Source organism: Sapajus apella, unplaced genomic scaffold (assembly GCF_009761245.1).
Source record: "Sapajus apella isolate SASKATOON/1434 unplaced genomic scaffold, GSC_monkey_1.0 scaffold14, whole genome shotgun sequence".
Taxonomy (NCBI): Eukaryota; Metazoa; Chordata; class Mammalia; order Primates; family Cebidae; genus Sapajus; species Sapajus apella.
This window is the reverse complement of record NW_022436954.1, coordinates 35,779,877-35,804,040: the sequence shown is the minus strand read 5'-3', so window position 1 is coordinate 35,804,040 and position 24,164 is coordinate 35,779,877. Positions and strand designations below refer to the sequence as shown.

General features: G+C 35.7%; 1 protein-coding gene across 2 annotated transcripts in view; it reads left to right on the top strand.

The window, feature by feature from the left end:
• ANO3 (anoctamin 3) overlaps positions 1-23,945 on the top strand; it is a 173,086-nt gene extending 149,141 nt beyond the window's left edge. For both annotated transcript variants that reach the window (XM_032283712.1, XM_032283711.1), the window contains 7 exons: positions 3,758-3,855; positions 6,486-6,619; positions 7,632-7,784; positions 9,747-9,894; positions 16,779-16,859; positions 17,029-17,134; positions 20,870-23,945. In XM_032283712.1, coding sequence (XP_032139603.1) covers positions 3,758-3,855; positions 6,486-6,619; positions 7,632-7,784; positions 9,747-9,894; positions 16,779-16,859; positions 17,029-17,134; positions 20,870-21,052 — 903 coding nt within the window. In that variant the 3' untranslated portion in view covers positions 21,053-23,945. The remainder of the gene's footprint in view (positions 1-3,757; positions 3,856-6,485; positions 6,620-7,631; positions 7,785-9,746; positions 9,895-16,778; positions 16,860-17,028; positions 17,135-20,869) is intronic.
• Positions 23,946-24,164: the final 219 nt, after the last annotated feature.

Sequence of the window (24,164 nt, the reverse complement as noted above, 5' to 3'; positions counted from 1 at the left end):
AAATAAAATTAGGCTCTGTTCTTTCAAATTTACTACAGTTTGCCCTCATTTGCTAATGTATCTTTTAATTGTTTTGATACTTTTTTTAAAACAAAGCTATAGAGCATTTTCTAATCAAAATATCACTGTTTCATGAAAAAAAACCTATGAAGGTTTGAGGAATAGTATCATGCCAAAAAATGTTTTTGCATTTCTAGATTTTTTTAAGATTACTTATAATTTTTACTAACGTTGTTTTTAAATATTGATATCTTTGACCCATTAAAAGTTTATTTTGGAATAAGGTCTAATCAAGTTTTTTTGCCCCCAGTTGAAAGCCACATGTTTAATAAAAATACATTTTTTTTCACTGAGCAAAATGCTATTCCAGATCTACCATATTGTATATCTCATAATTGCGTCTATTCCTAGAATCTGTTCTCTCTTCTTGGTCAAAATATCTATTCCTTTTCTAGTTCAAAATTGTTTCAATTATTCAAATATAAAATTCAATTTATGTATGGTGGTATTAGTAGTAGGTCATAATCCAGAGAGAGGCTAAGAAAAGATTCCCCAAGAAAACTGAGTAATTTCTAGGCTTTTTTTTTTTTTTAAAGGGAAGCACTCAGGGGAGCTCTTTGTGTTGTCTCCCCAGAACATTCTAGAAATTGATCAGAATAAAAGGATAGATCCTAAAGTTTTCCAAGAAAATATGCTTTATAAGCAGAAGCCGATGTGCAAAGGCAAACTAACATTACTGCTTACCAGTTGTTTACCCTTAATTTAGTCTCTCTGAATATCTGGGTTTTTGTTTGTTTGTTTGTTTTTGTCCTAAACAGCAGTAGTAATACTTAGATTGCCAAGTTGCTTATAGATAAGAGGTAATTTACATAACACAATTAACACACCCCCTGGCGTGTAGTAAGCACTCTATAAGTTGTTGCTGATATTTATCAGTGCTCTGTCTCCACAGCTACCTGTGTATTATTCTATTGGCCAAACACAAATTAAGGCATTTCATAATCTGGGGCTGCCTGGAAGTCCCCAAATCCAACTTGCAGTTTCCTTTCATGGCCCAGAATTATGACTGTATCTGCTAAAAGACTGATCACCTACCCAATTTGGGCTTACTACATGCTAACATACTCCAGCAATTGTTTCTAAGTGCTCTCTGTGTATTAATGCATTTAATCCTCACAATTCTATTATTGTATCCATTTTACAGATCAGGAAACAAAGTCATAGATGTGCAGTGCCTGCAATTGCAAATGCAATTTTTCTACAATTATACAAACATACAAACTGATGGAGTTACTAGTTAAATCTTTTCAGTGTAGCTTCAGATACTGTGCTCTGAACACTGTGCTTACCAGCCACCATTAGGGTGGCATACAGGTATAATCAAAGACATAATAAAATTTTATTTTGCTGAGAAATTGCTGTCTGATTGCTGGCTCACACATCTATGTTGGATTTAGAGTAAGCATACTAAAGTAAGTGAAGGAACATGGATATTAGAGTCTGATAGTTCTTTCTGTCACTTAGCTTTATCATCTACAGAGTGAAGATACCGACTACCATCCGGGGTTCTCACAAGGAGTAAGAGAAAAATATATGACAGCATCTAGTTTGGCTTGCCCATGGTCATATGATTTTGGGTGGTGCAATTGGAATGAATGCCTGTGTCTTCTGCACACTTACTCAAGCCCTTTTAAACATTCTAAGTATGGGCTCTTTTTACCAAATGAAATTTAGAGTTTTGATAGACTGGCTTTAGTGCAAGGCCACCATTATGGGAATTGACAAACCCACAAAAACTATTGGACCCCCTTATCTTCCTTACAAATCATAAAGTCATCAAGGCTCAATTTTAAGGAAATTATCAGTGACTTGTCTTCTAGCTACCCTACTTGGGCCTATTTTTTGTGGGGAGTGAAATCACATGATCCTATGATCATCTTCTTTTTCCCATTCCACAAAATAATATGTTTGTTTTAAACCCACACATCAAGGCAGCAAACACATTGGTAAATGGAATTCATCCTTAGTGTAATGTAAAAAAGCATTGGATTAGGGAACTGGTGGTAAGTCTTTCATTTCCACAGCACCGGTCAACACTGCATGGCCTTGGGCAAGTCAATTTGCCTCTGAGTCTGTACAAAAATGAAAAGCTTTGGCTTGCAGCTGTGATCTGTGATTTGCCCCCGTAGCTTAATGATTATTCTGCCTTAGTCATTCCAGTGAACCTGTTTATAAGATATATGTGGCAGAGTTTAGGAAATGCTAAATTCAGCCTAGAAAAAGAGGTTTGCTTCAATGGGAGAATTTAGACCTCTTCATGCAGTAAGCATGACCATTTGCAAATCTCTCAGGATCAGATTAGGGAGTCTTAAATTACTGGGCTGGAACAGGAAAAGCAGGCTCTTTGTGTCTTAATTATTTGTTCCCTTTGAAGTTCCACTAGTACCAATTTAATAGAAATAGAAACTGTGGATCAAAGCCATAGGGAAGACAGTCATCCTTATGAGCAGGACATGGACCCATTTCTAAAGAAACAGACCCACGCCTTCCCACCCAAAGGTCTTCAATACGGCAAAATTTTCAAGTAAAATACATTGGTGGCAATTTTCATTGAAATCACATTTTTGTGTGGGTCTCTAATAGGAACTTACTGAAAATATAAAATGCAGAAAAGCACAGAGGAAAGAATGGGGTCATACTGATGAATTATTTTTGTGCCGTTGCATTTATCACTTAAAAATACCTTGTAATATATGTGGATACTTCCTCTCCAGAGGTTCAACACCTCCCACCCTCTTGAGAATGGGCTACACTCAGTGGCTCCCTTCTAAAGAATAGAACAGAAAAAGAGAAAAATGAGCAACTTTCCAGTGGAAAAAATTGAAAAACACTACATTAACTAATTAACATCATCAGTGATGTCGTGTGCTTCCCATGTGTTCCTGATACGATGTGAGGGAAATTCCACTTCACCTTTGTGATTGATTGGTCTCTCCAAAACACACAACTCTGGTCTAAACATAAGAAAAACATTAGAGATTGTGGGACTTTCCTCAGGTTACACATTCATCGATCCTCAAAACATTTAAAGTTATGAAAAACTGAGAAGCTGTTCGAACTGACCAGAGGAGACTAGGGAGATGTGAAAAATAAATGCAATCGGGTATATGGGGTTGGATCCTGGAGCAGTGAGAGGAAAACCAGTGAAATCCAAAGAGAGCTTTGCATTTAGCTAATTGTAATGTATTAATATCATTTTCTTTTGTCAAATATACCATTGTAATGTACAGAGCAACTGCTAGAACTGGGTAAGGAGTGTATGAGAACTCTCTACTATCTTTGCAAATTGTCTATAAATGTAAACTTATTCTGAAATAGGTTATTGAAAATAATATAAACATGCCATAGAATTAACTATTTTCTATCACCTTGATTATTCATGGTTATATAATATTCCATAGCATTTATTAAATGTGATCAAGCCCAACAAAGAGCTTGGCAGACAGTAAGTGCTCACCAAAAGTTAGATTTGTTGCTATTGCTATTATAATTTTGATCATTATTTCATTATAATTACTGAAGAATCCCCCATCAAATATCCTCATACATGCTGTTTCTTTCTTGTTTTTTTTTTTTTTTTCAATGCACGCGATGGTGTGACCCAGCTTTAAAATTTGCTGCACAGTTTAAAGGTGGGCATGCCTGAGCCAACTGGGAAGAAGATTAATATCATTATTACTCTTATGTTCTATTTCAGTGTCATCCTAGTGGCTGTTTGATAGACCTCTGCCTCCAGATGGGTGTCATTATGTTTTTGAAGCAAATATGGAACAACTTCATGGAACTGGGATACCCGTGAGCACATTATTTTCAAACTTGCCTAATGTGTAGTTACAAAGAAGAAAGCTAGAGGAGGTGTGAGTAGTGCTTAAGAATTTGGGCGTGGTAATCAGACAGATGATGGCTAAGTTCCTGTTCTGCTTCTTGCTAAATGTCTGACCATGTGTAAATTAAACCTTTCAGAGCCTGTTTTAGCTAAGAATGTATCAACAATATATCTACCTCAAGAACAGCTGTAAGGGTTAAATAGAATAATGACTGTAGAGTAACTTGTTTAATGCATTAAGACACTTGTTACTAGTTTGAAAACATGATTGACACTACAGGTTCTTGAATGTAAAAATAATTTTCTGGGGTGTTCCTTTGCCTACCAGCAGACCAAGTTTGTTGATTAAGAAAGACAGCCTTCATTCCTCCCAAAAGAATCGAGCAAAGATCAAATCCTGGATGGGAAGCTTTGTACTCTTTGTTACAACGAAGAAAAATGTTAGAACAGGACTGATTGTGATAACATCAAACAATAGCATTCTATTTTCATTATTTTAAATGTTTTAGCTGCCTGTGAAATGCTTACAGAGATGCTGAATGCTCACTTTCACGTATATTAAAATAATATACTTTCCTTTAAAATAGAGCAAACTACTGGGTATTTAAAACAATATGATATTGAAGCTTGGAGCCTACTCAAGTAAAAACGACTATTTGAATAATTTCTTGACTGTTGGGGAAAAAGCTGGTTAGTTGGTTGATGATATAAGTAGCTTGGGCTTATATATCAAATTATACCCTTTTTTTTTTCTTTTAGAGGTACATATTTTGTCAGAACATAATTGAACAAAGACCTGGAGGTTCCAGAAGTGATATTAACCCTGAAATTTGCTATAAAGTGTTGTGTTAACTTACAGGCAATCTTAGAGAATGTGCTGTGGAATTACTCAGGCCTGGTTTAAATTCCTTCTCTCTTCATTGCTAAATTTGCTTAAAATTTCCTTGACCTCTGTAAGACTTTTTTGTCCGTTATAATATAGGGGATTTATGAAGATTACGTGAGATTTATTGACCCAATGCTTTTTAAACCTTCAGCATAAATGACAGAACCTTTTTGTGAAGAGAGTTTCATACAGACTTAATATTCGGAACAAATTTATGCAAAGCTCTCCTAACAAAGAGACAATAGAGGATTGGGGAGCCCAGTTCATTTGTAGTATTCCTTCCTATTCTTGGGTCACCTCTTTAAAACAGGGTTTAGGAAACATTGATTGAAATGAAACAGGAAATTAGGTGTCAGGTGCTAGCACAGAATGTAACATGCTATGAGTACTTCGTAAGTATCAACAAGATGGTGTGGGGGCCATTGCAGTATAAAAAAGTTTCTTTTTATTATCACTACTCATGGACTGCCATACTTGCTGTGCACTTTAGAAGGGACATTTTCATTATGGCCTTGCCCTGGGGGTCAGTCTGGGTCACGTATATTAAATCCTAAGGACACCATGGCACAGCCTACTCTTCCCAATACCTAGGCAAAGGCTTTGTTAATGAAAATTTAGTGGGAGTAGACCAGCCATTAAAGCAAAACATTTGAAAATCACAACTTTCTTTCTTTAAGCAAAACTTGAAACAGAACCAAAATAAATACAATAGAAACAAGCAGATCTGCCTCAACTGTCACCTCCAGCCCTTTATTGCCTTCATGAGGCTCTAGAGGCAACCTCATGGGTGAAGTACTGCCTGACATTTGTTCTGTGGTTGCTCCTCCAACTGCCACTTAGGTTCCATTATTAAGGGTACTGTTTACCGAGTCCTGTAAAATTCACATTGTCCCGGAAATAATTTTCACTGAGCTCTTAAATAATTCATTACCCAGAAGGTCACAATATGTCTAAGTCACATAATTCCAAGATTGTACTTGGGCTAAGAAAACAGTGTTGTTACTTCCTTTCCAGGTCTGAAATACAGACCCACGGACACAGACTTATTGCCTAGTAATTATTGTTCACTGCAATAGCAGAATGTAATAATCACACTTAGACTCCTCATGTTTATAAGCTCAGGGAGGTGAAACGACTTGCTAATAAAAATCACATGGTTAATGCACTGTGGGATGGGAACTAGAACTTGAATCTTTTGAAATCCTACCCAAGGGTCAATTAGTTTATGTGATACATGATTTTATTCCTGTTCAAAGAGTATAGCTCAGAATGATTTATGTTATGAGCAATGAAAGGGTCAGACTTAAGCACAGCAGGCAACATAGAAGTTTAAGTATCTATATGGGTGGGGAAAGGGGAAGGAATCATAGAAATAGTATTTGTTTAATCAATGTCAAGGACCATTTTAGTGTACAGAATGAATTCCCAGATAAATATGTAGATTTTATAGGACCTGGGAGAATTATGGAAGGCTGGCACCTATTCTCCTATGCTAAAGTTTGCAAAAGATTTTTTTAAAATTCTTTAAGATTTTTTAAGTTTTCAAAATGTGTTTTATAAAAGATAAAACCAAAAACTTTTATAAAAGGTAAAACCAAATACCTCCAATTCTGAGGAGGTGGAATTGGGTTTACTCATTTCTTGAATCACTATGATTGTTAACTGGGTGCTTGAATCAGATCTCAAAAGCCCTTGGTCTGCTCTGTGATGTAGGCTGATCCAGAACTGGTGGTCACGACATAAAATCAAGCGGGGAATACATGATGCTTCCATACCTCAGTGGGAAAATGACTGGAATCTGCAGCCCATGAACCTTCATGGACTGATGGATGAGTACTTAGAAATGGGTAAGAAAAAAAAAATCTACAGGGCTATTTGGCCTTCTTGATATTATTTTTCTACTTCACACAAGCTTTGACTCAACAGAGAAAATTATCTCTCTCCTTTCCAACCCGAAGTATTATAAAACACATCTGCACCTTTATCTCAAAGAGCTAGAGATACTAACCCTTGGCAGACTCATGTATTTTGTTCTCTGAGAGCCATGCATTGACCAAAATGAAGGTTTTTCTCACATTGGAACACCTACTTAAGGAGCTAATAGTTTGAAGAAACAAAACAATGCTGAAGCAGTTTCTAAGTTAAGAAACCTACCATTCTACTCACATAAAGCAATAATTATTTTTCACACTAAACCTTTGCACAGACTCAGTCTGAATCTTAATTTCTTTGAGAATATTATTTATATTAAGAAAATGAGATTCTCATTCCAACTGTTAGAATCACTGAGTGTTGCCTTAATATTTGCTTCTCTCTTGCCTTCAGTTTTCTTATCTACAGAAAAAGAGGACAAGATTGGGTTTCACTTTCTCTTCCTCCTCCTCCTCCTCATCCTTCTTTCTCTTCTTTCTCTTTCTCCTCCTCCTCCTGCTCCTCCATCTCTTCCTTCCTGTTCTTATTCTTCTCCTCCTTACTCTTCTTGTCCTCCTCCTCTTCCTTCTTCTTCATCTTTCTTCTTGTTCCTCCTCCTCCTCCTCTTCTGTGTCTCCAGTCTTCCCTCCATTTCTTCTTCTTTTTCTCTCTTCTTCATGCTGAGTTATATAGAGGGGAAAGGCCTATAGACTTTCAGTCCATTCAGAACTTAATTTGAATACAGGTTTCAACATTTCTACGTATCTGCCCTTCAGCAAGTTTGTTAACATATATGAGATAAAGTTGTCCTAACTGTAAAATGAGATAAACATATCTACTTTGTAGGGATGTTGAAAGCATTAAAGGCAATTTATATAAAGCATCTAATTTGTCACAAAGGAAGTTTGTGACTTTCCTTATTAATTTCCTAATACTCTTACTTTGCAGTTTTGCAATTTGGTTTTACCACCATCTTTGTTGCGGCTTTTCCTCTAGCCCCTCTTTTGGCTTTGTTAAACAATATCATTGAAATCAGGCTGGATGCATACAAATTTGTTACCCAATGGCGGAGGCCTTTGCCAGCCCGAGCAACTGACATAGGTAAGATTCAGAAGTTAAATGGTTTTTACGTTACTAACACCAAGAAGTGTGCTATGGTTTGAGTGTGCCCCAGACTCATATATTGAAATTTAATTGTCAGTGTCAGAGCATTAAGAAGCCTTTAAGAAGTGATTAAGCCATGATTCCTCATGAACGGGATTAGGACTCTTAGAAAAAAGCTTGAAAGAGTGGCTTCAATCTCTTCCAGTACCCAAGGTGTGAGAACACAACATTCATCCCCTTTTTGCTTTCCCACCTTCTGCTATGTGAGGACACAGGGTTTGTCCCCTCCAGAGGATGCAGCAGCAAGGTGCCATTTTGGAAGCTGGAAGCTAGGCCATCTCCAGATATTGAACCCGCTGGTGCCTTGATCTAGGACTTCCTAGCTTCCAAAACAGCAAGGAACTTAGTCTCAGGTATTTTTGTTATAGCAGCACAAAGGGACGAAGACAACATAATTTGGTCCTAGCTAGCACCATGTGGTTTTCTCCTATGAGGACACCCTTCCAACCATAACAAAACTTAACACTTTTAGTCATCAGAAGAAAAAAGGAATATTAATTCAGTTGAGACCATGTTTATATTTAACATGCTATTTCATAAACTTGTTCATAACTAAAAAGGATTTCATATAGACCTTTCCTTGTCAATAGACACAGTTCTGCCTCATTTTGTATAATTGCTGCACAGGTTTCTATTATAAGTGTATGGCATTTTCAAAATTATTACTTTAGCCAGAGATGTTTAGATTGCTTCAGTACTTTGCTATTATAAACAACACTGAAGTGACCATATTCATATATACCTTGCCAGATTATTTCCTCAGGATACACTGGAACTCCTGCTCAAAGACCATACACATTTAAGTTTTTGATATATAATTTGGCAGCATGTCCTACAGAAATGTGCCAATTTACACTCTCATCATAAGTCTATTTCTCTATTCTGCAACAATTCCAAGTGTAATAAGGATTTTTAGATTGTTGTTCTATCCTTGAGAAACTGAAGAGGAAAATTTTTATTGTTCTATTTACTAGTATTTTTGTAATATATTTTGTAATATATTCATATTTTTTCTTTCTTAATCGTGTTTATGTTCTTTGGCCATTTGGCCATTATATCTGATTTGGTAATCTGGCCCTATATTGGGAATACTAATCCTATTTGTATGATTCGTATTTCATATAGTATTTTTATATATAAATATCTTTTTAAAGTAAAATATAATGCTCTGTATATATTGTTATATATAATATACCTATATTTTAGGTGTATTATTGGCCATCTCCAGATATTGAACCTGCTGGTGCATTGATCTAGGACTTCCTAGCCTCAAAACAGCAAGGAACTTCTGTTCACTATAAATTACCCAGTCTCAAGTATTTTGTTAGAGCAGCACAAAGGAACTATGTGTGTGTGTATTTTTATATAGATATATATCTTATATCTATATAAAATATGTAATATATATAAAATATGTAATTATATATAATATATATAATATACACATTATACCTATATACAGAGCATTATATTTTTACTTTAAAAAGATATTTGACAAAAATAAAGACAAACTCCAGAGTGACTGCAGATATTTCACAGTATGCATAACCATGTAGAACTTGAAGTTTCTTATATATTATTTTTACTGCCTCAGCAAGTTCTGTAAATTAGACTTCGAAATATCTTGTGCACCTGTGCCATGTCTCATTGTTGCAGACATGAATGCAGTCCTAATGGCATTTCAATTTTAAATATTTCTAGATGAGATCTATCTTCCCTTTGCGGAAAAAGGTTATTCAATAGCTATAATATCTGGAGCAAAGTACTATACTAAGAAAGCACATTGTGGACAGAGCTGGGGTCCCAACATAAGCAAAACATTGTTTCCAAAATAAGATTAATCACAGGGCTTTCATATTTTTTATTTTTGTTCACCATGATTAATCTTTATCTTACCAGGTATCTGGCTTGGAATTCTCGAAGGAATTGGTATATTGGCTGTGATCACCAATGCATTTGTAATTGCTATTACTTCAGATTACATCCCACGTTTTGTCTATGAATACAAATATGGCCCCTGTGCAAATCATGTAGAACAAAATGAAAAGTAAGGTTAAAATTTAAATATCCTCCTGATATGTTTTACATTTGTAATTAAAATGGGAACTTATTGGGAAGTTTTGTTCTGTGACCGTTAAGGGTAGTGTTTCTAAGCATTGCATTTATAATCTGTTTATTAGATGAAATTAAGCAAGGTAGAAAGGACAACAGTGTTATTATAGCAAATAATTTTAGAGTCTAATGCTTTTACTTGGAAACCCATCACAAATATCAAAATATTAAAAATATATGTAGAAGTTACATTTTGTAAATAGAAGTTATCTTAGAAATCACCCAGTGCAATCTTCTTACTGTATAGATGGGGAAACTGCAACCTATACTGGCTAATCAAATGGCTGAATGGAACGGTGCTAATTTGCGGGGAGAAGCAGAACATGAAGGAACTGTCGGCTATATGTCTAGAGATTTTCAAAAAGGAATTTACAACTGAGGGCTTTAAGAATGCAAAATATTCTGTCTCCCATGTATTTGCTTTTAAAATTTAAATCCACTATTTATAACACAGTTTCTCAACCTCTGCACTATTGATGTTTTAGATCTAGTAATTCTATCTTTTCATAGAGGCAGAGGGCTGTCTTGTACATAGTAGGATGTTTAGCCACATCCTTGATCACCATCCAGTAGATACCAGTAGTAACCTCCCTATTCCCCAAGTTGTGACAACCAAAATTATCTCTGGTCATTGCCAGATGTCCTCTGGGGGACAAAATCACCCAGTTTAGAACCACTGCTTTAGGTCATGTAGGTTTTTTCCAGCTATTTCCTTACCGAAATAAGGTATTGGGGGAAAAGGCAAGAGGGCATTGGATTTGAGGAATAGGGAGGTGTTGGAGACACGTAAAACAGAGCTGTAGTTGGAGATCAGACTTAGATGTGGGAGAAGCTCACAGGAGAAGCTTCTCCTGCTTCCTTCAGCAGTATGCAGCTGATCTGGATGCAGGACATGTGCCACAGCAGAATGAGCCCTGGAACAGGAGGAAATCCACTGTTAACTCTGCTGAGGAGCTGACATTTTCTCGGATCAATGAATTACCTTTCTGGATGTAAATGTCTCAATTTTTCAGAGAGGTGATAAAGGGATGGATATTTCCTTTATATATTGCATATTTTGGGATCTTGTCAAAGGATTTTAACTTGATGCTAGACATTTGATGTTCAAGTTCTAACTTTGCCTTTTAGTAAAAGGCACATCATTAAGCTGGACCTAGTTGGTCATGATAAAAAGTGTTCATGGCCCTTATGATTAAGAAATGGTGTCTGAGATAAGATCTTATGAACTACAAAGCACTATTTCAATATAAGTGAGATTGTGTATTCGTAGTTTAAAAGACCCTGTTATTTCTTAATTCAAAATAATCTAGAAGCAGATGTTAAGGTTTTAAAATATATAGGATTGTCAAGGAGTCCTTGTCCATAGAAGCATTATTTGCCAGTGTCTTCACTGCCACCTAGTGGCAGATGAAAATGAGATTGACAGGTACTCTACATTCCAGAACCTGCTTTTCATGTAGGAAGCACCCGATCTTGTCTCCATATTCAGTTGTTAGGAATGTAGACTAATTTCAAGCAAAGACGTGAAGGGCTTATGTTACACTGACACCACACATTCGGAAGAACACCCTGTTTAATTATTTTCCATGTATGCTTAGCAGCTAAATTGGCACAGATTGATTCAGATTGGAAATTTTTGAAGCCAAGTGGCAGAAGGACAAGATGACAGTGGGAGAGAAGGATATTGGGAAGAGACTAGGTGAAATGATAAATTATTGGGTCTTAGATGGACAACTAATGGAGTGAAACCAGCATAGCTCTCTGTAATTAAGAATTCAACGTTTAGAATCAAATAGATGTGTATTTGAATCTAGATTTCAACTATTTATCTGAGGGCAGTCCTTCTTAACATGTGGTCTGCAGATCTCCTTCAGGGGTCCATGAAGTCAATAGAATTTTTATAATGAAATTAAGATATCATTTTCCCTTTTAATATATTTACATTTGCCCTAGTGATCCAAAAATATTGGTGAATAAAGTTTCTCTAGTTTTGCATAACTAAAGGCAGTGGCACCAAACAATATTAGTAGTGATTGTATTCCTCACCATAATTTGGCCAACATAAAAAATTTGAGGCCGGGCGCGGTGGCTCAAGCCTGTAATCCCAGCACTTTGGGAGGCCGAGGTGAGTGGATCACGAGGTCAAGAGATCAAGGCCATCCTGGTCAACACAGTGAAACCCCGTCTCTACTAAAAAAAATACAAAAAATTAGCTGGGCATGGTGGCGTGTGCCTGTAATCCCAGCTACTCGGGAGGCTGAGGCAGGAGAATTGCCTGAACCCAGGAGGCGGAGGTTGCGGTGAGCCGAAATCGCGCCATTGCACTCCAGCCTGGGTAACAAGAGCGAAACTCCGTACCCTGCCACAAAAAAAAAAAAAAAAAAAAAAAAAAAGTGAGTAAGAAGTTCAGTCAGATGTTTTTAAATTTAAACATCTTACAAATCAGTTGCCCAATCACTGTAACCACTTCCTTGGATATGCAGGTCTCTGCCCCCATTCACTTTGTTATGGAATTGCAGAATCACATCCTTGGTTCTCCGAACTCTTTGTCTACTGTACACTGCACTCATGCAGCTGCGTGTGAATGTTGGAAAACGAACAACCACACTGACTAGTTTCACTTTAAATTGGTATCACATGCTTTGTGTGGACCTGATAAACATATTTTATTTTTTTAGTCCATTTGCCCGTCTACTTTTTTAGAGAAGTTTATCATGCCTTCTCCTTTGCTCCTCAAGCCTTCTGCACCTTCTTTTTTATTCTCACTGAACTGATGTTGCTTCTTACTTAAAAAAAAAATTGAAGCAATTAGAAAAGAACTTCCACAGATGTCTAATATCACATCTTCCTACCTACAGTATGTGTCCCATATAGCCTGTCTTCTCCAAGTTCCTAGAAATAGAACCATCTGTGCTCCTGTATTAAAGGCAACATTCCTCTACTTATGCCCTGAATCTCTTCCTCTTTCTCTGAGACCATTATTCTAGTAATTCACCCCTTTTTCTCATACATTATGTGTTTTACCTCTATTTACTTTTTCACATTAACATCGAAACATGCTTGTATTCTTCTAGTCAATAAAGTTCTCCCGTGCCCCAGCTGCCTTCCAGTTGCATCTTTATGTCTTTGCCCCCATTTGTAACAAAAACTACATCCAAAGAATTTTCTGTTCCTGTGTTCTCCAGTTCCCCTCCTCCTCTTCCCTTTTCAACTCTTTTCAATAGCACATATGCTCCATGGCACCCCTGAGATGTCATGACTTTCACATTGTCAAACTCACTTGTCAACTCCCAGTTATCACATAATTTGGCCTCTAGGCAGCATTTGACAATTGATCATTCCCTCTTTAATATACTTTATTCACTTGACTTTCAGAAAGCCACATAATTTTGGTTTTCCTGCTACCAGCTATACCTGTCCAATGATGTTTGCTAGTTCTCCACATCTCTCCATTTTAGTTTTGGAGTTCCCCACGGGCTCAGACTATGGACTTATTATCTTCTGTATTTCTATTTATTTCCTTGGTTTTCTAATTCAGTTTCATGGATTGATCTACTCTCATACCAGAATTCTAAACTTGAATATTCCACTGTCTACTTGGCATCTCCTCTTACATGTCTAATAAATATCTAAAACTTGCCATGCCCAAATTTGAACTCCAAATTTCATCCAATCCTGCTTAACCTTCAGCCTTCCCCATCTCAGTTAATAGCAATTTCATAATTATGGTAGCTCACACCACAATCCTTGGAATCAGCCTTGAATACTTTTTTTTTCACACCCCACACAATCCACTGGAAAACATGTTGACCCTGCTTTGTAAACATCCCCTTTTCATACCACTTCCACTGCGACTACCTAGCTCAAGATACTATCATCTCTCACCTGGATCCTTGATCCTTAAAATTTTAAGTTCGTTCATGTAATTCATGTGGTCCAAAAACAGTACTGTCTTCTTACCTCACTCTGAGAGCCAGAATCCTCCTTAAGTTCATACAAAGTGAGCTTTTTCTCTGAACTCATTTTCCAGCACTATTTCCCTCCCTCCCGTTGTTTTCACCACTGCTACCCTCTTGAAGTCCCTGGTCCATGGCAAGGACTCTGCTTTTTCTGCTTGAAACTGTCCATCCCCAGATACCCTCATGGCTGCCTCTCTCAACTCCTAACCTTTTCTTATGTTATCTTCTCAACAAAGTCTACCCTAAGGACTCTACGTGAAATTTTAACCCCCTCATCCCAATTTCCCTTAGCTTAATCTATTATGTTGTGAGGTAGTCAAAGGTTTACATTGCTTTCTTTAAGAACATCCAATTTTTCCCACACCATTTGTTGAAAAGACAATTATTTCACCACAGGATTGCAGTACCATTTTTTTCATAAATCAGTTGAATGTATGTTCGTCGATCCGTTTTTGAACTATCTCTTCTTTTCATTGGTCTATTGTCTTTCCTTGTATGAAGATCAGTGTCTTAATTACGGTAGCTTTACAGTAAATCAATGTTATGTGCTGTAATCTGTACATTTTCTTCTTCAACAATGACTTTCCTAATATAGATTCTTTACATTTACATATAAACTTTAGATTCAATTTATCAGCTACCATTTTTTAAAAATCTGAAAGAATTGACATTTTAACCAGTCTTTAAATATGCTGACTCCATTTATTTATTTATTGAATTGTCTGCGACATGTGATTTGTTTTTAGATCCCAGTATAGAGGTCCTATATGGCATTTTTAGATTTATGCCCAGATGTTTGGTATTTGTAATGTCACTATAAATAGTATTTGTTTCAATTTTATTTTCTTTCATTTGCTGCTAGTATATAGAAATAGCTACTTTTTCTATATTGACCTTGCATCTATCTAGTGACTTTGCTAAATTCACTCATTAGTTCAAATGGTTTTTAGACTATTTTGTATTTCCTGTATACATAATTATGCCATGTGTGAATAAAGTCATATTTATATGACTTTGTTTCTTTATGTTAATTCCAGTTTTATCTTTTTCTTCTACTTGTGTAGACAAAGTTGAATAGAAATAGTGAGAAGAGAAATGTTTGTCTTCTCCCTGACTTCAGAAGGAAGTGTTCAACATATTTAACATTTCACTGTTAAATATGACATTAGCTATATGTATTTATGTAGATATTCTTCATCACATTAAGATCCTACCAGATTTTCGGTTTGTTGAATAGTTTATTATGTCTGCAGTTTTATAAAATGTTTATTTATTTATATATTCTTAAGATTTTCTTTTTGTTCTGTTAATGTAGTGAGTTCCACTGAGCAATTTTTATATGATGGGAAAAAAACTTGCATTGCGAGAATTAGCTCCACTTGGTCTTGAGATTCATTTGTGGTCTGTGGAAGATTTAAATTTACCTTTCTTCTTTCTGTCCCCACTGCCTCAAAACTTTGAGAGGCTCTGTGTTAGTGGCAGGCCTCCTCCCTCCTGCAGCAGGACTTGCAGAAAGCCTTTTTCTCTTAAGTGCTATGACACTCTGGAAGATTTCATTCTGCCTTTTGGAAACCAAGTTCACTCCCACCCCCATCTTTCCAGGCAGCCCAAAAACTTAGCAAATATCCCATGAGAAAAGCATCCAGGCATTTGGGGCTTCTGTACCTTCCAATCTGTCACCCCAGCCCCATGCAATTGGCAAAACTCATTGGTTTCTGTTGCCCTTGGTACAGCCCCTTTGCCCTGCTGAGCCTAATTCTTAGTATTCACCCAGATTTGACAAATGAATGCCTCCAGGAAAGAAAAATAATTGATGATTGCCAATTTCTCTAGAAAGGTCTTTTCTCTCTTTGGAACATTTGTTCATCTAGTTCTTATTTCCGTACATTTCCAGTGTCTTTAAAAACTTGATTTTTGTTACCATAGGAATGCTGACTTATTGGAAGAATTACCTCATTTTTATTTCCGTAGCACTTATTGCATTTTAATATTCTGCACAATTTACTTATGTTTATTGTGTGCTTACGTCTTTCCTCTCCCACTCTGCTAGAATGTAAGCTACCCAAGGATAGAGGTTTTTGCCTGTTTTGTTCACTATTAAGTACCAAGCATTAAGAATTTTTCAAATGAATCATAGATCTTGAATGAATATATATGTTGAATAAGTAAAAAATAAGCAATGTTGGCCTGGCGCGGTGGCTCATGCCTGTAATCCCAGTGCTTTGGGAGGCTGAGGCGGATGGATCACAAGGTCAGGAGTTGGAGACCAGCCTGGCCAACATGGTGAAACCCTCTCTCTACTAAAAATAAAAAAATTAGCTGAGCATGGTGGCAGGCACCTGTAATCCCAGCTTCTCGGGAGGCTGAGGCAGGAGAACTGCTTGAACCCGGGAGGTGGAAGTTGCAGTGAGCTGGGACCATACCGCTGCACTCCAGCCTGGGCAACAGAGCAAGACTCTGTCTCCAAAAAAAAAAGCAATATTTATTCGCTAACTACTTAATTATAATTGAATAGTATTATGTGAATGCATATTTATAAAACATATTTTATAGTGCTTTAATGCATAGAAAGTAATTAGCAAAATGTCGAGTGTGTAGTAACTACTTAATGAACATAAATCAGATGAAAAGGAAGATAGGAATTACTGGAAGAAATTGGCATGGCAGGAATCTGTCTCATTAAGGTACAATTATGAGAGTTAGGGAATGGAATAAAGGAGCTGAATTGCTAAAAGTTTATCATTAGAATGGAAAGAATAATTACATTTATAAAATTCTGGTATTTGTAATAAAATAATTAGACTAGAAACGTGTGAATATCTTGAGTCACATGTTTTTTTTGTTTTTTTTTTTCTCCCAGTTGCTTAAAGGGATATGTCAACAATAGCCTATCCTTCTTTGACCTGAGTGAACTTGGTATGGGAAAATCTGGTTATTGCAGGTACTTGTAATAGTTATCTTTCCTGCTTGCTTTCACCATTTCACCTACTCTCCTCTGCATGTTAATGAGCACATTTAAAGTGTTATTTTGGCATTTTGGCAAATCAAGAAAATTCGGGCTTCCGCTCTTTGATCTCTATTTCTCATTCTGTTTGTATTTTGGATTTCAGGTACCGAGACTACAGAGGCCCCCCTTGGAGTTCCAAACCCTATGAATTTACTTTACAATACTGGCATATCCTTGCTGCTAGATTGGCCTTCATTATTGTGTTTGAGGTAAGTCACAAGCTGAGATGAAAATTACTATAAATGCTTTTCTAAACGATTTATCAGTTGTCTCTGAAATCAGCTTCTCACTGACTTCCATAAAAATATTTAAGTAAATCCCTTAAAAGGCTTACATACAATGAAAGCATTATAACAAGTACAGGAAAGCAAGAGCTGAATGATGTAAGAATATATATGAATTTAAATACCAGGAAATACGGGTTAAAAAAAAAAGCTACTGCACTGTTGAGTTGAAAATTTTTGAGCCTCCTAGTTTTGAGCCTTTTAGTAACCAAGTTAAAAAAGGGAAGAGTGATTTTTATCATCTTAATAAAATAAGACATATTGATTCATTGGGGTGGAAAAACTGAACAATCAATTCTAATTACATTTTATCACAAATATTTTTGTAAGGGACACTGGATGATTTAATAAATTGTGCTTGAGAATATTTAAAAATACAGAGACTTTGAATCAGATCTATACAATAATATCAGATTGTAGTCCTGTGAAGAAATTTGGCAGAAACTATTGTATTATTGACTTGTTTAGAATATAGTTATTTCAATACAGTAAATAATTTAGCACTAGGATGTATTGAGTATTTCCTCTCTGAGGTAACCACTAAGGTCAATAAAAAGACTTTAAATAAATCTGTTCTATATGGCCACACCAATTTATTCAGAGAAAAGGTAACCATGTCTAAGACTTTTGGAACAAATATTTTTAAAGGTAATATACCTCTCAACTGATCTCCAAAAAGCACTTCAAATTTTGTAGTGAAATATCCTTCATCATTAAAATGAAATGCTTACCCCTAAGGGTATCACCCAATACCAAAAGTCTATAATTTAATGACTTTGAGCCTATATGTATGTCTCCTGATGTAGTGAGAGTGTCTGACGTAAGAGTTATAGCATATTTCCAATCCAGTGATTTAAAAAACTTTTATTGTGTTTTTATTTACACTTTCCCCCCCAATCTTATTTTGGAACTCAATTGAACAAAGTTAATAAAATGCCTGGATTCAAAGCAAATTGTCATCATGGATCCATATAATTTCCTCACTACTGTTTTCTTCTTCTTTCAGTATTGCTCATTCCACTGCCCACTCATTCCAAAAACATCCACTCCATTTTCGCCAGTATAAATTCTTCCACATGTTTACTTGCATATGTGTTTATTTACAAAAAATATATATATAGTATTATTTTGAGTGTTTTTTTTCTAAATTACTTCAATGGTGTTGTTTAATGAAATTTATTTTGTCCCTTACCCTTTTTTACTGTTTTTAGATATACAAAGAGCTAGCCACGAATTTGATCCACGCTTAGAACATTTTTTCTGTCTTCTGTATGATATTTCATCAAATTTATTAATCCTTTGTCAAGTGGATAATTTGGAAATATTTTCCTCATTCTATCAGTTGTCTATTCACTCTGAGTTTTCTTTGCCATGCAGGAGCTTTTTAGATAGATGTGATCCCATTTGTCTATTTTTATTTTTATTGCCTATGGTTCTGAGGTCTTACCCAAAAAATTCTCTGCCCAGGTCTATGTCCTAAAGTATTTGCCCAGTGTTTTTCTTCTAGTGGTTTCATAGTTTCAGGTTTAACACTTGTCTTTAATTCATTTTGATTTAATTTTTAAATATGGTAAGAGACAGGGGTCTCGTTTCATTCTTTCACACATAGATATCCAATTTTCCCAGCACCATTTACTGAAGAGACTATCCTTTATTGCATTAAATATTTCCCCTTAGAGTGCCATTTAGAATGAGTTGAATAAACTTCTTTCTTATAAAATAATTCTGCGTTAAGTTCTAATTGTCAGTGCTATTAAAATTATACTAAATTGGCCAGGCATGATGGCTTACACCTGTAATCCCAGCACTTTGGGAGGCCAAGGCAGGCGGATCACCTGAGGTCAAGAGTTTGAGATCAGCCTGACCAACACAGAGAAGCCCTGTCTCTACTAAAAGATTACCTATAATCCCACCTACTCCAGAAGCAGAGGCAGAAGAATTGCTTGAACCTAAAGGCGGAGGTTGTGGTAAACTGAGATGATGCCATTGTGCTCAGCCTGGGCAACAAGAGTGAAACTCCATCTCAAAAAAACAATTATATGAAATTATTTATTCTCAGGGACTTGAAGCGTATCCCTCCTTACTAATTTAATTATAGCAAATGTTTTAAGTTTTATTCCTATACCCTTGAGGCATATTTCTGGATATTTCTGTGAATATCAAATAATTTTATCAAGAAAGAAACTTCTGATCATCTGCTTTTATATGGAAAAACATGACCTGCCTTACTATGATCTACTCTGCAGTAAAAATTTCTTGGGACACATATAATTTATCCCACCTAAAGCACATTGAATTCTTCTTTTCCACATAGACTATTATCTACTAAGAATCCATTAGGAATATGTTATTTTCCCCAGATTTTGCTAACTCTATTAGTATCATTTTTTTTCCTTTCTGAGAAATTGAACAATCTTCTCTTTTTCATAGGAAAAGCAGGATGCATTTACAATAACAGGAGGTAATATTTAAGCAGGGCTTACACTATACCAAGCAATCCTTGAGCCATATATATATATATATATACACACACACACATACATACATACATATATATACCCATACACACACATATGTATATTGTGTATGTGTGTGTGTGTGTGTGTGTGTGTGTACTTATGACAACCTTTAAGAGGTACTATTATTATCACCATTTTAGGGATAAGACAGAGAATATAGGTGACTTGCCTGAGGCTAAACAACTAGTAAGTGTAAGATTCAAACTCAAGCAGCTTCATTCAACATGTATACTTTTAACCACAGAAATACTGCCTTTGAGTTTTGTTTCTGCTTTTTTTTTTAATGCAATACTTTTGTCAATTCATTTTTCAAAATGTATGCCAGGTGCTCCCACCTGTAATCCCAGCGTTTTAGGAAGCTAAAGTGGCAGGATCTCTTAAGCCCAGGAGTCCAAGGTCAGTCTAGGCAATGTGGCAAGATCCTGTATCTACAAATTTTTTTTTTTTTAATTATCTATCCAGGTGTAGTGGCAGGCAGCTGTGCTTCCAGTTACTTGGGAGTCTAAGCCCAGGAGATGGAGGCTGCAGTGAGCTGTGTATATGCCACTACACTCCAGCCTGGCCATTAGAATGAGATGCTGTCTCAAAGAAGTAATAATAAAATAAAAGTAATATGTCTTTTTATCATAGAATAATTATGTAATAAGGGTATAATATTTAAAGCACCTATAATGATATATGAACTTAATAGATATGAATAATGCATTTTCTGAGTTTGAGTTCAATGGTAGCATAACAGGCAGACTGCATTCTCTGTGGTTTGCATGATATCTGTTATGATCTATTGGACATGGGTTTTCCCTGGATATGATCTTTCTCATCCATGTATAACAATTCATGTCATAATAGTATTTCATAATATGTAAAGATTTTATAGGTGTGAATTTAAGATTTGCTCGGTACATATAAAGTGATACCAACATATTGCAGCAAAAACAGGAAGTAATTCCTTGTTTTGTCCTAAAGTGAAGAAAGCAACAGTAGTGTTTTCAATATAATTTTGAAAATATTAATATTTTACATGGTACATATTAAATTCTTATACTTGACTCAAGGCGAATGCAACATTATTCATTATACTGTTTTATGATTAGCATTTCAGAATCCTTGAAAACTGTACTTTTCAAATTTAAATTTGCAGCACCTTGTTTTTGGGATTAAGTCATTCATCGCATACCTGATTCCAGATGTACCAAAGGGCCTACATGAACGAATACGACGGGAGAAGTACTTAGTTCAAGAAATGATGTATGAGGCTGAGCTGGAACACTTGCAACAACAACGGAGAAAAAGTGGTCAGCCTGTTCACCATGAATGGCCCTAGTTGACACCTGTTACCCAGTAGGGGTGATAGCATTAATGGGAAGAAATGATGGCAACTTTGAATGCTAGACGGAATCTAGGAGGAAGGCATACTTGGCAAACCACATGTATAATATATTACTTGGAAATGTATCACAGCCATCTCTGGGATTTGAAATATCCAGGCTTGTAGGGACCTTAAAAAGGGTTACATTGACATTGCAGAAAGCAAGGATGTAATTCTCAAAACCAGTCTCAGGGAGTTGTATGTTTGGAGACCTCTGCCTTCCATCAACTGCAGAGTAATGGGAAAGAGGGTGGTGAGGTTCTGAAAGACAGATTTCCATATAAATGTTCACAAGCCAGGCATGGCGTAAAGTATGCCGTCTTCACTCACAAATTAATCTGACTTTGGAAAGTATGGTTGAGTTCAGATACTTGTAAGAAATGACTTAAACAAATTCTTGCCTTGGCTTCCAGAATGCCACATCCCTTCAGTTTACAGGTTGGTAGGAATTGCCCTTGTCTCTTTCTGAGATTATGGATCTGTGCTATAGGGGATTTATGCTGCTTCACATTGACTATGCAGTTGAAGAGTTGCACATCACCTTTAGTAATCAAGCCAAAAATCTAAGATTCCAAAAAGAATAGCATACGTTGAAATAATATTCCATTGCAGTGGCTACTTCAAGTCTGTTTTATCCCTGGCAGAGCCAGTTGCACTGCAGTTTTTTGTACTAAATGCCAATAAAGCCACATACTTATAAAATATGAATGGCTATTCTTATATAGTTTAGAACACAAGTAATTCATACTTCACTGTGGAAGGCTGTTTTATAGTAAATATTTCATTTTTTCCTCTGATTTATTACAACTCTCACAAAATATTAACTTGAAATGCTGTAAATACATTGGTTTTCCTTGTCCCTTTGCACCCTCACAGTATGTAGTATCCATTGTGGTTTATGCAGCTCTGACATCAGTTTTTGCAATTGTAATATGTTTATTCAGGAAAACTGAGGCCAGATGCTCTGCAACACTTATGCTTTTTCAACAATGTGCACTCTTACTCATGAACTAACGAAAATAATGCATGAATATAAATATATATTATCTGTTAGAAAAAAACACATATTTGTGTTTTAGTTTCTTTTTCCATCACTGAAAGTAGTTTTATGTTATTATTTCTTTGATAGTTTGATCTGGTTTATTTTTGAAAACTCTCTAGAAACAAAGTCAAATTCATTGTAAAAGATATAATTTTGCTTTGTTGTGGAATTTCTATTTCAGTGTCAACTCTGTATCTATGAGTATGTCTGTCCCACAGACAGATGAGGCAGGAGTGATGGGGCACTCAAGAAGGTTCAGAGGAGGCATAAGCTATGGAGGTCAGAAAGGAAGAAAGAGAAGAGCTGAGGTAGGGGAATGTATGGTAGAAATTAAGACGTTTCCTTGCAAAACAAGGAAATCACACATATGCACACACACATATTTATGTTTACTATGATTATTATTTCTCCAATCAATCAAAGCACCATTATTTCTAAAATTTAAAAGACCAGATCAAACACAATGGGAATAAAGCTACTACATATATATGCTAGTGTTTCTCTAGTAAGATTATATTTCTCTTACTAGGAAACTATTTTCTAAATATTAACACTGAAAATGTCTTGTTAGCTTTTCCTTCTTTCTCTCCAGAAGAAAAGTGGATAGATGATAGTTGTTTAATTGTTTTTCTCAAGCGTGTTCACTTTCCTCCGTGTCCTCTAATTCTGAGCAAAGGGAAGGGCCTCAGACTCTGAACTTCCCTCACATGCCCTTGTTATGTGAGACTCTTCCATTCAGATTCCAGAGAGGTTTTCATGCTTCTTCCTGCTTATTTATAGCAATCATAGCAACTAATTCCACTAAGTACAAAGGAGTTTTACATGCCTCCATTTTTGTAGCATCTGCATTTCTTTTTCTTTGTTAAGTAAATGTATACACATGCCTGAGTATAAATATTCTCTCTACCTAATGATAACATGAACCAACATCTTTTCTAAATTAGGGCCACAAAACAGCAACATCTGTCTAATAGTAGCGTAAAGAATAATGATAGCTGTGTCCTTGAGAAGTATTTCCTTTCCATGTTTTTACATAGTCCCATTACAATTTAAAACCATATTGATCAACTAGAAAACAAAATATGAAAGCAGAAAGATATTTTCATTTAAAAATTGTAATACATTGATTTATAAAATGCCTTCTCTGATACTTTTGAAACGGATGTGAAAAATAGAAAAAGAAAAATTGTCTGAAATATTTATTTTGTGAAACAGTGCAATAGAATCTAGCTATGCTTTCATCATTGTTCACAGAAAATACTGACAGCCCCTTGCAATGTGTTAGTTTTAGATCACTCTGTTTTAGTTGGGAGAAATGTTTTATATGATGGTTTTTATATGAATACAAATTATTTCTCAAAGATTTATAGCACACACTATTCTCAGGAATTCTGTATTACATGAATGCTGCTTATATATTTTCATATTCTAACTTGTCTTTTCAAGCAAATAACTAATATATATGTGCATGCAGTCTGCCTTGACAAGTTGTTCCAAGCTGAAGAGCTTTCACTGTACAATAAGTGGAAAATCAACATAGATCATGGCTGAAATAGTTTGTATTTGTCTGAGTCTGTGCACGTATTTTTAGATAAAATGCTGCTGAGTGACTGCATGATGAGATACAACTTTTGAATGCTGCACATTCTTCCAAAATGATTCTTAGCACAATCTATTGTATGATGGAATGAACAGAAAACTTTTTCACTCAATAAATTATCATTTAATATGGTATTTTCCCTATAATTTGCATGTTAAATTTAATTCTGCTTGTTTTAAAAATATTAAATTGGAATTTGTTGAGTATGGGTAGGGGATGTTGTTCATTCTTTAATGCTACATGGCTAGTTTATTATTCTTGCAGGCCATTACCTTACTCTTAAAAAGTCTTGACTATCTTCTGATAAGATTATTGTTATCTTCAAGACATTTGCACATTATGAAGTGTTTGTAGAAAATCACACCTATCTAATGCTTTGTACTAGACACAGATGAGAGAGGAAGCTTGATTAGTTCTTGTGAGGG